At 36.4% G+C, this 16,440-nt stretch overlaps 1 protein-coding gene and 1 long non-coding RNA gene across 6 annotated transcripts in view; both read right to left on the reverse strand.

The window, feature by feature from the left end:
* NOL4 (nucleolar protein 4) overlaps positions 1–16,440 on the reverse strand; it is a 194,274-nt gene that overhangs the window by 63,134 nt on the left and 114,700 nt on the right. For all 5 annotated transcript variants that reach the window (XM_085572069.1, XM_077783765.2, XM_077783766.2 and 2 more), the window contains exon 6: positions 15,121–15,404. In XM_085572069.1, the coding sequence (XP_085428195.1) occupies positions 15,121–15,404 (284 nt within the window). The remainder of the gene's footprint in view (positions 1–15,120; positions 15,405–16,440) is intronic.
* On the reverse strand, positions 4,034–4,471 carry LOC146768382 (uncharacterized). The gene is made up of 2 exons (XR_014952895.1): positions 4,336–4,471; positions 4,034–4,108 (listed from the first exon to the last, which is right to left on the reverse strand). It is a non-coding gene; the product is annotated as an uncharacterized LOC146768382 (long non-coding RNA).

A 16,440-nucleotide genomic window follows, 5' to 3' on the forward strand; every position in this document is an offset into this window, starting at 1 on the left:
AATCCCAGCTGTTATTAAAACTGCAAACCCCCAGGTTTATAAACTGAAATAAAAAATTTTACTGTTTACCATTCATCCTTTCAAAAGTCAGGGGGAAAGATAGAAAACCTGTCATAGGACCCAAATTTAAGCTTTCTGCCTTATGTTTTTCAGATATCATATTTCACAGGCTTTAAATAATTTGAGCTACTTGGAAACACTATTTACACATTAACTTTGCACACGAAAAGTGGTTGGTCCTTCACTTGATCCGATCACTGAAAACTGCACTGCCCTCAATTAACTAATTCAAGGTAAGATGTTGTCTGCTTTTTCTTCCCTGGCAGGATGAAAGGCTTTAGGGTAGGATTAGTGAAGCCCATTAATTTTAGAAATTAAACACCATCCTTTTGCTTGCCTGTATCTGCCTTTCCACCAAAGTCAAAAGAAAACATCTCTACTTTGTAAGATAGCCAGCTGTGACCTGAGCAGAACCCATGGAAATTTGCCCTTGCAGAGTAAATACAAGTTCTCCCATATGAGAGAGGAATGGCTCTGAGTTTAACATTTCATTTTGTACCAACGCCACTTAAAATGCTCTTACACTTTCTGTCATTAATCCATACCCTCATCAGGACCTTGCACTATTGCAATTTATTTTTTCTGGCCACTTCTTCTGGGACCCCCACCTCTGTGCCCCTTCCTAGGAACCCCACTGAAGCTGAGATATACCATGAGCAAGTGTGGGCCAAGAAGGTCCCAGGCTGCTCCTGGCTTGCTCCCTGCCCTTCCTGCACACCCCCTCCTGTTTGTCTGCTGGTCATTGGGACCTGCTGCTGCCAGCAGCCCTGCCCTACCATTTGCTGCATCAAGTCTGTATAACCTTATACTGTTTTTTTCCTCAGTTTCAGAATTTTTCTCCCCTTTGATACTTTATCAAAGGTAAAGCAGTGACCTGTAATGCATGCTTACAAGATCAGATAGGAAATATCTTCTATTCTTGCCAATCTCACCACTTGTTCTAGGCAATAAATTGTCTTTCGGAGTCATTTGGGGTTTTTTTATGAAATGAACAATTACAAGAAAAGGTCACTGAACTAAGGTGGTGGTAACATAAAACTCAGACTGTGAACTGCATTTTGAATGGTCAGCTTTTCTGACTCCTCCATTAGCTGTTGTCTTCATATATCGTAGCAGAGGTAACAAGGGAAACTTCCACTTCTGGCAGAAGTGTAAGACGAGGTATTAAAAGTCATGAGATAATCTGTTGGGATAATCCTGTACAAAGAGAAGATGGCCATACAGAGTAGATCCACTTTTTGAGCTTAATTCTCTCAATAAGTAATTACGTAGCAAAGCACAATATAGTTGATTTGGATTAATTTGTAAGGGTGATTAAGCTGGAGTTCACAACACCACAGGAGACAGGGGGTAATAACATTAAGTCATTTGTGCCAGTTGGGAGGAACAAACAGATGAAGTGAAGGCCTAAAATGGCTGCACAGCAGTGAAAATGTCATGTGCTGGTGACAAAGCCCTTTCAAAGAAGAAGAAGGCTATTTCACACCCTGCCTCTGACCTGCAGCAGAGGGACTTAGCAACAAGGAGAGCACTCAGCCAAGCAAGCTTTATGAAACAGAGCATTGTGAAATAAAGATTGTATGGTAAGAAGCAACATTTAAGGAGGAAATGAAACAATTTGGTTTATACAGGTACACAGATATACAGATATACTCATATTTCTTACAATAAACTGAAAACCCAGATTTGAAGTTCCACACGTCAGTGATTTTGACTATTATATATATTTTGACTCTTTTTTCATATATAAAAAGAAAAAAAAACAACTGCTTAAATAGATACAGACAATTAGAATATTCTAACACTTCTACAGCCTCTTCCTCCTGCAGCTCTCTCACTTTGGGCTACATACTCAGTTCAATATGTAACTGCACTATACAAGTAAGCTGTATGACTGGATCTAAGTAAAGCATTCAGCTTTAGGTCAGTTGAGGCTCAATCACACAAATACTAATAATGTAGTCCATAGGCTTTCTTGGGCATACATAAATGTGTTTTTATGATGAGGCCTGGAAAGATTTATCAAGACCATCAGTGAAAATGTATTTCTCATGTTTCCAATAAAGCCTAAGTTAAAACAAACATTTAAAAACACTGGTTTGAATTTTAGCTATGCTAATAAAACCAGAGGAAACTTTCCAATGGCTACTCAGTTGAAGATGACTCTGCATCTTTACCTTAACTGAACAGCAATGTCTGGAGATAAGGATTCATATTGTGATTAATGTTCAGCTATAATACACAAGAAACAAATTATTTCTTCAGCTTTTCTGGAGAAATTGATTGATTTGCTTTAGGAAAGGAATTATGCCATGCCTGTATTTACCAATCAGTAGAAATGTTTACCCCACAGGACCAATGTAATGTTAAGCTGATTTATTTTTATTTATGTTTTCAGAATCCCAAGTGTGCTATGTAAATTCAAATAATTTAGATATAGGAACCTCTGGCAATTAAAATATTGATGAAGGTATAAGCAACTTATTCATGTTGTATAAAGTTATTATGCAGAATTATCTTATTAGGAACAGAATAACCTAAAACTTGTATTATCTATATAAATTGTAGATAAATGTAAAAATTAACACAGTAGTATCCTATACATTTCAAGGACAAAAATTTCAACTAGGAAAAAAATAGTAAAAAGTGGAGTTTTGAAGATACTGCCATGACTGCCAGTGCCTACACTACATGGAGAGGAATGTTCTGCTATCTCACAGTTAACAGTAGACATACGGAGTCTATTTTGTTTTTTTAATTTGCTATTTCACATAAATAGCCCTACATATAAGTTCTAGGTACTGTAAGCATCCATATTTAATGCATACTGTAAGTATGCATTAAATATGGAAAAATCACATAAAATCAAAATCTAAACACAGGAATGGAGAAACAGGCTAAAAACAAAACAGCATACTCCCTGTCAATTTAATATTAAAATAAAATTAAAAAAAAAAGAAGATAATTATCTCCACAAAGCTTATATATAGCCTTAAAAATTACTTATACTAAATAGAATGATCTAGAATTGGCATAGTGAGTACAGTAAAAATAAATATTGTCCTGAAGTTGATATCTCAAACCAGAAGTATGCAGGGCTAAGTACTTAAGATTATGAAATACAGATATTTAGGCCAGGTTTCTCAAAAGCTTAGACCAGGGAACTGGCAATATGAGATGCTAAAAGCCTTTTTGGCTCTTTAATGATTCAAGACACTCCTACCAATTCACAAAGCCATAGAACATGACCACTCAACTCTTGAACAGAAGAGAATAGTTGTCACCATTTTCCTAAATGACACAATCGTGTCTCATGTATTTTCAGATTCATTAGTACATATATTTATAAAATGAACACCTACCTTACACAGACATTTTTGGGTAATGTTTTACTAGTTTCATATGAATGGTTTGTTACAATCATTGTAAAAATTTTATATCTCAATTCCACCCTACCCTATAAAAGGAAGTTTAATCTGCTGAGTATTTTGATAAATTTACCTTCCAAAGAAAACAATCTATTAATTGGCAATAACCACTGAGATCTGTGATGAAGTCATGGCTGCTTTATCTCTAACAAGGTAATTGCATCTTTATGCAGCAAATTTTTCAGCTCCTCAGTGTTTTGTCACTGATTTAGATCCATTAGGAATTCCAACATCTTTTTCCAGTATAGCATAAACCTGTATATTGCGTGTTTTCTGAAGGCAGGGTGGACACTTAGTTGAATGTACAGAGGTGGATTTTATAAAGCTTATAATGAACCATAGAGAAGCATCAACCTTGTGAGGCTGTTATCTTTAAGGTGCAACTGACACAAGCAGCATATTCCAAAACATGCCTGTATGTCATTCTTTCATGCGTCCATCTCCCAGCTGAGCCAATGGGTGTGAGATCGCACACATGCCATAGACTCATCTAACTTCTTTTCCACTAAACACAGCTATTCTTGCTAAGCAACACACTGAGGGAAACAGGAATTTTCAAAACCTTTATTTCAGTCATTTAATACAGCTTTTGAAACAGGTCCAGTCCCACGGGGCTCCATCTGCAAAAGATTTTTTAAGAACATATGACTAACTGTACAAAGTGAGACAAGGATAAATTCATTCAGAGGCATCCAAAAAAACCATATATCACTGATTAAGTAAAATGGCTTAAAGAATATCCATGTGTCCTTTTGAGCACCAGTACAGAGCTCACACTATAACGTTGTGGACTGAGGACAGACTGTGTTGGAGGCATTCATGGTAACCTCTAAGGAAATCAACTCACCTTTCCCTGTTTTTCTTTTACTAATCCTGAGAGGGCAGCCCAGGAGCTCAATGGTAGAAGGTACAGGGAAGAAATTCTGAATAGTTCTGCAAGGGATCTTCCTGGTGGAGTCAGACAATTCCCAAATGCCATGGGAAACACAAGAGGAGGAAACACATTAATCCATGACCTCTACCAAAATATAAAATGGAGTCAGAAGCAAGATACACCCCAATATTAATTGATTTCATCCCAATATTAATTAAAACACACATGAAAAACAATCCCACTTTTGTCTGCTAGACAAAGTTTATGTTTATACTGCAGGTACCTTAACAACATGAGCTCTTTGTATGCTCCTGGTTCATCAGTATGGTTCCATACTCTGGTTCATGGCCATTGGATATGACTGTTCTCATCAGACAAAGAGAAAAATATATGAATATATATATATGTATATATATATTGTGTGTGTGCGCATGTATATGAAGAAAACAGCATGTACAATTTCCTATCACATCTGGGGACAGCTTAAGGCATATTCATGATGAGAAGAGTTGGAATACACAGACAGAATATGTTTGAAGGGACACTGAAAATGACAATCTGACCAAAGCAGCTGATGAGACAAAGCTTCTATATGGGAAATATTCAGTTGTACCACACCAAGATCCAAGCAACAGCTGCAGTATTTCATAGAAACACTGTGAGCTCCAAGAAGCAGTAGCTTAGGGAAACTCTAGAGATGCATATGGAATTCATCCAGTATTAAAATGTTTCATGGCATGCCACACTTACATGGGTGAAATGGAAACTTACATCAGTTACAGATTCCTACCTTTGGCTGTATATTTTTATACCCTTTCATCAGTTCCCAGTGAAACACAAATGTTGACTACACAGTTGTCCAGGATCTTTTACTGATAGTGCAATACCATTCTGTAATTTTTGTAACTGTCAATGTCTTATTCTTTACACACATTTTGCAAAATTTTTTGATTGCTATCTTTTGACTGTGTTTAATAAACATAACAAACATTTCACAGCTTTCAATGCCTACCTACAGCACTATCTCCTCCCTGCCCCAATAATTAATGTAGATGCTGTTTTTTTAATTGCTTTTTTCAAGTATTCAAAATCAGTCACTGTTAGAGATGAAATACAAAGCAGGATGTTTTGATGAAACATATGGCAGACAAAACCTCAAGCAGACTGATAGGGATTATTGGCAGTTGTTCTTTTTCACTCCCCATTCTGCGGGGAATAAGATGCTGCTAGAAACCATCTGGGAAATCCATCTAGCAAATCCCTTGTTGTTGTAGGGATCTAGGACATCAACCAAGATTCCAGTTCCTCACTGTTTTCCACGGCATATTACAGCTGCCCCACTGCTGTTTTCTATAAGGCTGAAAGTTATTAATCAGAACTCTGTGGACATTGTGAATTGAACTCTTGCATATCCTCTTGGAGCAAATGTCTATCATCTAGGTTCCCCTTTACAGAGGACTAGACTCAATTATTAAAGTTAATTCCTCACAGTCCTATATTCTGATAAGTAATACTATTATCAGTATCTATTATTTTGTTCATAAAAACCAAAATTTAAGATAGGTCTTCCATGAGTTTCCAGAAGCAGATGGAGGAGAATGACCAGAAAAGGTGAAGCAGCAAAAGGCAAGCAACAAAAGGAAAGATGAAAGAGAAGAAAATAGTTAGTTTTAAAGTTGAATTCTACTTTTCTTTCCCTCTTTCCTCTACTAAAAAATTGACCTAATCACTCCTCTCACATCACCCAACAAATCCAGCTGCTTGAATAAGTATCCAAAACAAGCATTCAGCGTTCTAATGTAATTAATTATTCCCAGCAATTGCTATGAAGAGCACAAAAAAGCACAGCTTGAAAGTGTATCAAGAATTCAGCAAGACATTTGACTACTGACATTAATTCAACAAGAAAAAAAGATTAGCAAATGAGATATCTGTAAGACAACTAATAAAAATTTTATTTATTTTAAAATCTCATCAATATATTGTTATAAATGTCATTAAAGGAGAAAAACCTTTGGCTTCTTTCCTCTCTTTCTTCAGGACTTGTCTTGGCATGTAGAAAATAATTCAATACCAGAAAGAAAAAATTAGGAGTAACATTCATGATTGTCAACTCTTGAATAACAATATAGTTTTGAAGGAATTGAGTGTGTAGAAAGTAGCCAAATAGGAAGCTATTCATCACAGATTAGTTTTGAGGATCAGCTCTTCAACCTCAGCATCTGAAAAATTTAAAAATGACAGTTCATTAAGTGTAAATCATATTAAGACTAAACACAATCACAAAAGGTAGCAATTATTGCAGCCCTATTATATCTCGCTCAATTTACCATCAAATAGTGTTTAATCTTCCAAGAGCAAGATTTGCTCTCTATCTTTTTCTAGGTGACAGAGAAGCTGCATATGTGATAACAGAAGAAGAAAAAGGAGCAGCAAATAATTTAATGTGGTAAGGCTTCAATACAAATTCAATTTCCTTCCTAATGGGGGAAAATACCCCAACAAACCACAACAAAAAAATACCCAAAGAAATAAGAGTTAGGGATTTTAAGAAGGCCAAGCCTTGAAGGTGTTTATCAGGAACAAATCTAGGCTGAAGTGAACAAGAATTTGCCTTAAAGGTACAGACATGTGCTCCCCGACTGATAAGATATAAAATGTTCTTGGCTGTAAACAGGGAGGGAAGTCATAATTTCAGACCTTACCTCTTTGATTGCAGAGGCATGTGATAGCTTTCTCTCTTGTCTGAATTGATGTCCTGCCTCTAAGAGCAAGTTGGAGAAAGTCCTGCATCTCCTTCTTGTACAAGTGCTTGTTGTTCGATGTGAGTGACGAAAGACTCCAAAGGTAAAAGTGTATGAGGATAGACAGCTGGATCTGTGAGTAACACACATTCCATCTGGAATCAAGAGCACTACTTTCTGGTACTTTGACCCATGTGCTCTTCCTTCTTGAAAAAAAAATCTCTGAGAAAATTTATAAAAGGTCATATCAAAACTTAGTCTCTTCCATGCCAGCTTTCCATTAGCTGAGATTTCATACACATATGGAGCCAGATTGTGTCCTCCATTACAGGTATGTAAATCTGGAGTAGCATCATCAGCTTCCATTTAATTAACCTGGAGTTACATCATTGGAATGAATGCCCTGCAGGAAATCAATTTCACTTTCAAGAGCTTTGACTGAACATGAAAACCTGCTGCTAAATGTACTTCCAATGGGAAGAACTAGACACAGAACTGATGGTATCATAGACAAAGGACTTTGATGAATGTGACTGTTAGAGAACACTACAAAATCCATATTTCCTGACAAACACAACACTGATTTTCTTTTCATGCAGCTGCAGTGGCATGAAAAACATGCTCTTCAAAACAGTGATGTATTTAGCCATTTATTATGGGTAACCCCCAAAATCAGAAGATTCAAGTCTGGAAAAAACAGTGCACTATAAAACCATAGTTGCTACGCTTGAACAGTGATTAAATAGTGATTATAAAACCACTAAACTAACATCAAATTTTTTTTGGTACTAAAGAGCTTCTCAGTGGCCTCTAACAACTTCTTCACAACAGAGCAGCAAAAAAATATTTTTTTTTCTTCACAGAACAAACATGCTTTATCCAAACAACAAATAAATTGACTTTTAGAGTCAGAAAACTGTGATTTTTCTCAGTTTGCTTATTTTCTAAAAGTAGGGAATAGTAAAACCAAGGTGTCAGATAAAATGGTAAAGTAAAACATAAAGAACTCAGACTTTTTGAGAGCAACTTCTAAAACTCCTATGCATGAAGCAGAAATTCATTGGGAAAGAGAAAAGAACAGGCTAATTTGTAGGTGAGTGGGCAGCAAAAAAATCCAAAGTCACAAAACTGCTTGCAGACACCTTTTGTTCACCTTTCATTGAAGTTTTCCATGCGCAGGAGAACAGGTTTATGTTCTATTGTAGTGCATCAATCTCCCAAGAAGAGAAAAGCACTGACATGCCAGTTACCTTTGCACAAACTTGAGCATAGCAGAAAAAGAAGATACATACTTCAACAGAGCACTTGAGCCTACCTTCACACACCAAAGATGTGAGATGCAAGACTCAAGCTTGTATCATCTGCACGTGATGGTGGCAGGGGTGGATTCTGCCTTCAGTTCACTTCTTTTATCGTCTTTACTTTTAAATCTCAGTAACCATTTCCATGGATTTAGTGGAAAGCAGCAATGATGGAACCCATTGGGTAAGTTGGATGGCAAAGCTTCGTAAAGCAAAGCTGGAACATGTCACCATCCTCTCCTCAGTGCTGATTGGAATGGTGAAAGCAGACTGGACCCTAGTGGAACTGCAGACTCATTCTGGGCTGATATCTCATTGATACAGAGTGTTTATAATGCCGGCTTTCCCTTCTGCCCCACTCCTGTTGTTTGCTCAAAATCTAGTATGTCCCTGCTTGTAGTAATATGTCCTGCCAGGTTCTGACAAACCTTTCACCAGATTTTGCTCCACTCTTCATAAGTTATGACAGCAGCAAACAGTATTTCATGCTAAGCCTCTTCCTAGTCCTAACAATTAAGCCATAAAATAAGGCTGTCAAACCCCTGGACTGCAGACTCTAAAGATATTTTCGTAAACAAAACAGCAGTCAGTAAAATATGGCATTGCTTGAACACTTTCTATCTGACCATGGAAATGGAATAAAATATGCCAGTTAGAACAAATAAACCAAAAAAAATCTAATTTCTTCTTATGCCATATTTAGGTAGTGAGATCCAACTTCAAGCAAGGGAGACAATGAAAAATTCTGAGTAGAGATTAGTTGGAATCAAAGGATCCTTTCTGACAGGCTAAACTATCAATCCAGATTAATTATCTTAACTTTGGCATTTAGCAAAATAAACTAGATGGGCAAAAGAGTATTTTCTTTGTACTAAAAAAGGCAACAGGTAGAGTTTAGTGGTATCCTCAAAAGAGGAGGAGACACTTCTATCTTACCCTTTCCACCTTCCCTCCTGCTTAGAGCTGAGGTAACCATTGAGGAACACAGCACAATGCTCCCATTCAGCTGAAATCTGTCTATTCCACTCTAATATAAATAATCAATGATGATGGAGGGAAAAAAATTTGAAATATTAAGTAAAAAAAGAAAGAAATACACCCAAAAACAACATCTCCAACACTGTCCTTAACAGCATGCAAATTCCCGAAGTCTTCAACTCCTGCTTCAAGTAGATGCACACCTGTTTAACCTTTTATTAACAATTTTTTAAAATTAATTACTTCATAAGTTTCTCGATAGGCCTCTATCACTCTCCATTAAAAGTGCACTGCAATTCCTAAGGATTACATTTGCTTTAGAAAAAGCCATATGCTCCCTTATTTTCTGACCATGGCCATTTCCCTAAGGAAATCTGCAGACAGAGGCACAGGGAGCTAGACAGGCAGTGACTCCACTTGCCTCAGAAACTCAATATCCGATCTGATGATCACTGGATTATAGGAATGACCTTCCACCTTTTGCTAAGATGCAATCACATCTTTTAAAAGGAGAGTGAGGACGAAGTACATCAAGACTCCACCTTGCTCCTCGTAGATGGTGTCTGTCTGTAGCTAAATTCATGTGCACTTTTGGAAACCAGATGGATTCACCACAGATGACAACAGACTTACCAGTATAATTGCATAACCAGGTCAGGCTGCTTGGACACTCGTGTCTGGTTTCCCTGGGTAATGATGAGCTCCATCAAAACACATTTTACAAGATTCTGCAGCTGGACTAACCACTGAAGATGACTAAATTTTAACTGGAGTATTGTGCAGGAGTTTCAAACTTCACCCAGGACCTCATACATGCTCTGGCTTTCAGATGCCATACAAGGTTACAGCCTTTAAATACCTTCTTGGAGCGGGCCCTGTGTTAAAAGCAGACCATGCCAGGCTAACCTATCATAGTGTAGGTACATCCAGTACAACAGTGCTTGAAGTTGCAATTGCTGGAAGCAAACAGCCCCTGGCAATGGCCCATGACAATAACTCTGTTCTTTACATCAAGCTGTAGAAAAAAGGTTGAAGAACACTTCAGAAGCCCAGCATTAAAGGAGAGACAGAAAGATTATAGTTTTAGAGATTACATGAAAATTCTGCCTCATGGTGAACAACTGTAGCTATAATGACATGCACATTAGAATGCAGTATTATAATTAAAGGTCATGGTATGCAGCAATCATTATTTACTGTTCTCTCCTTTAAAACTATGCTTTTCTCTCCAGACTTAAAGGAAAAATTTCTTATCTTGTGCAATTTTTCAAGAAGCCAATTAGACACCTGAGCTAAACATAATGCATATTAACTTAGCCTACCATACATCCAGAGACTCAAGGTGTCCAACTTTCTACCAGAAATTTCATCTGGTAGAAAGAAAGAAAACAAACTGGTTGCAACTAGTAGGTATGTGGACAAAATGGGCAGATGTATTATCCTTGTTACCTCATTTTAATACCTCTCCAGGCATTTATGATCAGTAGCATATATTTCTATCTGGAAAATTCCACAAATTTTTTGCATATTAGGAGTGCCCCTTGCAACACAGACATAACAAACCATTTATTAATCCAGGTAAAATAATGGCATAATGTAAGTATGAGTAAGTATGTATAATGTAAGTATGAGTTCAAAAGCCTGTTTTCCCATACTATATTAAAATAACATTGTTATCCAAATGCAAAACAGACAAAATCATTTAAAAGGAGTAGGCTTGCTGTATTTAATGAAATAAATACTTAGGAGAGATAAAGGTATATAATAACTTTTTAAAATAAAAGATATGGTACAGGAAGTAGCAACAACAAAAGAGTCAGCAATAAAAAACCTCAGTGCTACAGAGACTTCACCAGAGTCATAAAAAGCCCATCAGGCTCAAACATAAGTAATGATCTAAAATAACTTATATGTACATGTAACTATTTGAATGCATACAACCACATTTGCAGAGCATTTGCTGATGAATATTTTCTAAATATTTTCTAGTACAAAGACCCAGACCAGTTAAGTATTTTTGCACTTATGCAAAATTTCACAAACTTCAGTTTAGTGCTAAATGGTTGTAGAAATTCCTGCTGCTGTGAACAACTAGGTCTTACTGGAGGATCTGTGTCCTAATATATACTTAATAAAAGTATATATATATCTAAAGTGTGTGAATATATATATATATATATACATAAATGTGAACATATATGCTTTAAACACTACAAAAACCCATTTTGTCCTTGCACAACAAACTTCCAGTGAATTGTAAAACATTTTGGATCAGATTTTAAGGTTGTTAGAATTTGGCAACTCCCTCCACCCCACTCAGGTCATGATCTTTTTGAAAAAAGAAGAGATTACCCCACATACTGACTGCCTGAACTGAGGATTCAAAGTAACACTGTCCACTGAAATGCCATACTTGTTTAAAGAGTGCTACTAACACCAGTTTTAAAAGTCATATTCTGAAATAACTGAACCAAGCGTTCTTTAAATAATATACTTTAGTTGTTCACAGGGTTATCTAATCCACAGTTATTTATCAGAGTTTTTTCAGGCAAGAAAACTTAGTTTATTATTAAAAAACACAAACTCTACATTTCTTACAAATCACTAATTATGTCCTCTGTGTCTATAGGCCTGATTCTAGGAAAATGTTAAGTATCCCTGTTTTGATATCCAAGATTTTTTTGCAGAATAATACCACTATTTCCACAAACTTTCCCTATAGCATAAGCATATAATCGCTTCAAATAGGTATGGACAATATGAATATTCTGAAAATTTATCTTCCACAAAAAAATAACCATTTTCAATAAAGATTTCCCTTTTGGCTTTCACATTTTCAAAGCAAATATGATGGGGAAAATGACCATTTTTATATCAACACCTTCTTCTGATCAAAATTCTGCAGCAGATACAAAATTGTCTATCAGAACATGTCAGCCAAGAGATCCTCCTAGCTCCATTCCTTTGTCTCTGAATTTCATAATCTTGACTATCCCAAGAGAATAACACCTTGTGCAAGTTAAATGGAACATTGTAGAAGTTGGAGGAAGCATAATGTATTTCTTCCTCCAGTACTAGCCCAATAATTGAAATATATTTCCCCTCACTTAGAAAGTAGATATTTTCTTCAGTAACTCATCTTACAAATTTCTAACAAATTTTGTTTATCCCAGGATTGTGTTCTTTCTGAAGTCTTTACTCTATATTTAATAATGTTTACTGCATATCTAATTAATCATATACTTAAATGAACTCTAAACAGCAACATGAGTTTCACTAGGACAAAAAGAAGAGACAAATCTGCATATTGTTGGCAATATAGAGTGGGCAGGATGACAGCAAATGTGAAAGAATGTATTGATGTGGGGGATGATTCTGGCCTCTTAAAATTTGTAAAGAATGAGATGGCTTTGTTTGTCATCTAAATTTATTATGGATTTTTAACACTTTTTGATATGTTTTTCTTGCATCTGAGTTGGAACTGACTCAAATTGGAAAGTGAACATTAGGCTACATTCTTGTCTTAGCTATAAATGAGTGTCACATTAAGACTCCTCCCCATCTTTGCCAAGCTTATTTGTTTATTTGCAACAGTGATGGCATAAGCAATGACCTACCTCAGGCAAAAGAGCCTGTGTGTCTATCAATATTTGGGTGATGGGCCTATAAAAGGTTCATTAGAACAATCTGCCCTGAAGCAAAAGAAGATACCATTCATATCAGCCAATTTGGGACCCACTATGCAACTCAAAATTCTGAGTCAATTCAGCACTGGGGTTCATACACAGGCTGAGAATACAGCTAGTCAGAACATTTTTCACAAAATGCAGGCTTGTGAGAAAAAAGTATTCTGTACAGATAAACAGTTTTTCACAAATACTTCACAGAGAAGGTGTTGGGACACATGGTTTGCTTAAGGGCCATGAGAAAGACTAACAATTTCCCATTTAGCCTCCCTTTGTTCTATCCACTAATACTTAGACACTTAAGTTACAAAATCATTACAAGTTTTTATTTTTACTCCAAAGGTAATGAAGGTAAGAGATAAAACCTCAGTATGATTAAATGTTGTTCTCTAGATATCAGTCATATGTTATCCCTTTCCAAGTATGTCTAAGGATTTTAACACTCCTGTTTCAAAGCCCTGTAAAAAATTGTGCCTATTCAAGGTATATCTATGTTGTCAGGCTACTGAAAGCTAGTGACTAGCATTAATAGCCTTTGGATCCAGGACTCACATCCTATTATTGCTGCTGTAAAAATGGTAAGCCATCAGATCATCAGATACTTAAAAAAAAAAAAAAAAAGAAAAAGGAACTTGTGACCAGTAAGATCAATGGGTAAATTCTATGATACATGCCATTTACTCACCCTCTCTACTGTAGGCCCTCAAGAAAAACACCATCCTAGAAAGCTACCTAACTTAATCTGTAAGATCTGTCTTTATCTACAAAATAACACCCTTGCTTATCCTTGCCCACATAATAGAAACTACAGCGAAAAGCCCTCAGGGGATTACAGGTTCTTAAAGCAAACTTGTCAGTTTTAATTCAGGTTAGGTGCCTGCATAACACAATCATGAAGAAACCAAATCAGTTCCTTTCAGATGCTGATAATTCACTGATAGGAATTCTCTTGGCCATACACACTTAACATTCATGGATTAATTCTTGTCCAGGTTTTGGTGAGAAAGAGTTCATTTTCTTCCTAGTAGCTGGTATAGTAATGTGTTTTGGATTATGTATGAGAATAATATTGATATCATACTGATGTTTTAGTTGATGCTAAGCAGTGCTTACCCTAGGTTAATGATTTTTTCAATTTCCCAGGCTGGTGAGCAGGTGCACAAATGGCTGGAAGGGATCAAGCCAAGAACAGCTGACCCGAACAGGCCAAAGGGATATTCTGCACCACAGAGAGGACTGCCCAGTATATAACCTGGGGGGAGCTGGCCAGAAACTGTCAATCACTGCTCAGACACTGACTGGGCATTGGTCAGTGAGTGGTGAGCAACTGTATTGTGCAACACTTGCGTTTCTTGGATTTTATTCCTCTTTCGCTTTTTGTTGTATTCTTTTTCATTACAATTATCAGTAATAGTAGTAGTAGTAGTAGTAATATACTTTACTTTATTCCAATTATTAAACAATTCTTATCTCAACCCACAGGTTTTACCCTTCTTACATTCTCCTCCTGACTCCACCAAGGCAGAGAGTAGAGAGAGGAGTCAGAGAGTGGCTGTGAGGTACTTAGTTGCCAGCTGGGTTTAAATCATGAAAATTCTACAGATACATAATAGAAGTGATGAGATGGCCATCTATAAATATACATACATATATATCTCCATATTTATACACATATATATATGTATCACACTATTTATGTACTTTAATATATATATTTTTCAAAACAGTAATGTAGATAGTTCTTATTAAATGGATTGATAAAATTCATGTCTGGTGGAGAACCACACCATTTTTGCCTGTGTGTCAGCACAATATATTTGCCTATACATATATATTCACCCATGTGCATCCACATACACTTAATGTACGTATGCATCATATATGGGTAACAGAGCATACAAATCTACATATGGCATTTAAGTAATAAGCTGACAAACATTAGACACAACACATTAAGTGCTTAGCTGGGAATAACCTTTAGTTAGGCCTCACAAATCTTTCTTTTGGGAACTACATGCTTCATATCTGGACCATGTGGAAGCATCTTACCTTGCTTCCATTTTCTCTTGCCTCCCGTTCCATCTTGAGATCAGAAATTAGGAGAGTCTTGTATTTGTTCTTTCCATTACTGCTGTGATCATCTAGTCTGTATTCTGAAGTCAGCTGAGCAGAGAGGGGGCTGTCACTCAGGTTCAGAGGCTGCTCATCCTGCTCCAGATTTGTTTTGCCATTACTGTTGGTTTCTGCCATCTCCCTGCAGTGTGTTCCCCCTGAAGCATTGGAACTGTGTCCCACGGTCTCATTGCCATTAAAACTCTCTGCAGCTGAATCATCTATTAAAAAAGATACATTTTCAGTCACATGCCATGTAATCATCTCTGTCCAGTTAAAAATAATTTATATATTCACAGTTTTTTTTCGAAAGAGAATAAAAGCTGTTTATATTATTGGCACCAGTAAATTTCTGTAGAAAGTGCAAACACACTCCTCCATGCTTTAAGTAAATCTATAAAATATTATTATGTAAAGGGAAATTGTCTGGGCTAGCACTTTAGAACCACTGTGTACATAAAGGATAATCACAAAGGATTTTTTAGGGACAAAGTGATAAAGTCTGCCTTGATCAATCTGGCTGTCCATATGCCTATGGATCTATTTAGATTCTTATACCATACTCATTACTGCACTATTACATATTTCTGAAATGAACCGAGGTGCACATGGTACTCAGAGAGAATCTGAATCTCAGGTTTTAAGTGTGCAGAACAGCGTTGTCATATCCATAAATATCTTCTTGCAGAGAAACACTGTAAATACATCTGATGTGTTCACTGCTGGCAGCAGAGATTATACTAGAAGAGCTGATTCCATAAAGATAAAGATATATATAAAGATCCTGTCTTCATTTTGTTCAGCTGCCCATTCACTTCTTTCATTCATTGTGTGTTATAATATACTTTAAAATATTGATAAATAGTGGACTAAATTATAAACCTGAAATCTCCATCCAAAAACTGTGCATGTGTCATTGTTACCCTTAAGATTTTATGGCTGGATTGTATGATTTTAATAGGTGTCTTCACATGGATTATGGATTTGTGTATCCTTTTCTTGTCAGTAATGGAATTTGCCACCTGTCCTACCACTCAGCCCTTCTTTACTTCTAAACAATCTTTTGGTCAAAACATTTTATTTTTCAAAGGATTAAATGGCAATAGAATTTGGCACTGACTTTGCCCTTGTTCTCTAAAGCACCTCTGTTTTGGCAATTTACACAGTTTTGCTAATGGTGCAAACACCTGCCCAGGGCTCTACAAGCATTTGCTTATTGCAGACTATGATGCTGGAAAGTCAGGAGTCAGGAATGCA

The sequence above is a fragment of the Lonchura striata genome, chromosome 2 (assembly GCF_050655825.1).
Source record: "Lonchura striata isolate lonStrDom1 chromosome 2, ASM5065582v1, whole genome shotgun sequence".
NCBI lineage: Eukaryota > Metazoa > Chordata > Aves > Passeriformes > Estrildidae > Lonchura > Lonchura striata.